The 1,358-nt window shown below is 36.9% G+C and overlaps 1 protein-coding gene across 2 annotated transcripts in view; it reads right to left on the bottom strand.

Annotated features, from left to right (window-relative positions):
- Positions 1-863: 863 nt before the first annotated feature.
- Positions 864-1,358, bottom strand: part of LOC119598305 — an 11,541-nt gene continuing 11,046 nt past the window's right edge. For both annotated transcript variants that reach the window (XM_037947996.1, XM_037948051.1), the window contains exon 9: positions 864-1,205. In XM_037947996.1, the coding sequence (XP_037803924.1) occupies positions 948-1,205 (258 nt within the window). In that variant the 3' untranslated portion in view covers positions 864-947. The remainder of the gene's footprint in view (positions 1,206-1,358) is intronic.

Below are 1,358 nucleotides of genomic sequence, written 5' to 3'. Positions count from 1 at the left end.
CGTAAAAAATAGAAGATAAAGGTACAATAAAAAGAATGTTCCAGGGATGAGATCCACACAGATGGTGCTGAGCCAAGTGCTGCTGCTGTCAAGAGGGTGGAACTGACGTAGTTCAAGCTCCCGTGACTAGTGGGGGTACATCACGTCCACTACAGCTCCTTCGCCTCAGTTTGTGCAGTCATGGTTTTTGATTGAGAGGTAGACAGCCGAGTTACCCTCCAGCTACTGGCTGAGGTGTATCTTGGTGGCGGGAGGGAGTAGTTTAGCCGGGATGCCACTGATAAGCCCCTCCAGCAGGGTGTATATGCATACATACATACATACATACATACATACATACATATATATATATATATATATATATATATATATATATATATATATAATTAATACACACCAACTGTCTACATCATGTTGGGCATGTATCGGTTATAAAATCTGCAGACTCGTTTAATGGAAACAGGATCGTCAGATTGAAATTCGTAATATATCACAAGGTATACAAACAAACATGTATATATATATATATATATATATATATATATATATATATATATATATATATATGTGTGTGTGTGTGTGTGTGTGTGTGTGTGTACATACACATACATGCACAGATGCACGCACACACAGACACACACACACACACACACACACACACACACACACACACACACACACACACACACACACACACACACACACACACACACACATATATATATATATATATATATATATATATATATATATATATATATATATATATATTATATATATAATTATATATATATATATATATATATATATATATATATATATATATATATATATGTGTGTGTGTGTGTGTGTGTGTGTGTGTGTGTGTGTGTGTGTGTACAAACGGCATCATAAGCATCTCTAATATCCAGACACATGATATATAATTATAATCTAGTGATTTATTTTTAGATTTCCTGTTTATTAAACCACAGGGGATGCACGTCGTTCGCTCCGTCATTCTCCGTTCCTCCTTTCTCTCTTTCCACTTCCTCCTCTTGTTTTTCGTCCAGGAGCCAGAGGGGCGTGGCGTCGTCCTCTTCTTCCTCTTCGCGACCTCTGACCTTCATGACCTCAGCGTAAATCGGGTCATCACCATTGAGGAGGAGGAAGATGGCGAACAAGAGCAGGATGTGTGATGGAATGGTAAGGCAGGATGTCCATTCCTATGATAAATATATTTAAAAGATAGGATCACGTTCGGTCACCATTTCTGTCGACAGATAAGGTTTAATTTAGTAAGAGTAAATTATGAATTATTGAAGTGACATGCATTAGCTAAGAAAAAAATGAGGTGAAAAAGTGTGAAAAAGAGTTGA

The sequence above is a fragment of the Penaeus monodon genome, chromosome 1 (assembly GCF_015228065.2).
Source record: "Penaeus monodon isolate SGIC_2016 chromosome 1, NSTDA_Pmon_1, whole genome shotgun sequence".
NCBI classification, from domain to species: Eukaryota; Metazoa; Arthropoda; class Malacostraca; order Decapoda; family Penaeidae; genus Penaeus; species Penaeus monodon.
The sequence above is the reverse complement of the archived record's forward strand: the minus strand, read 5'-3'. Positions and strand labels throughout refer to the sequence as shown.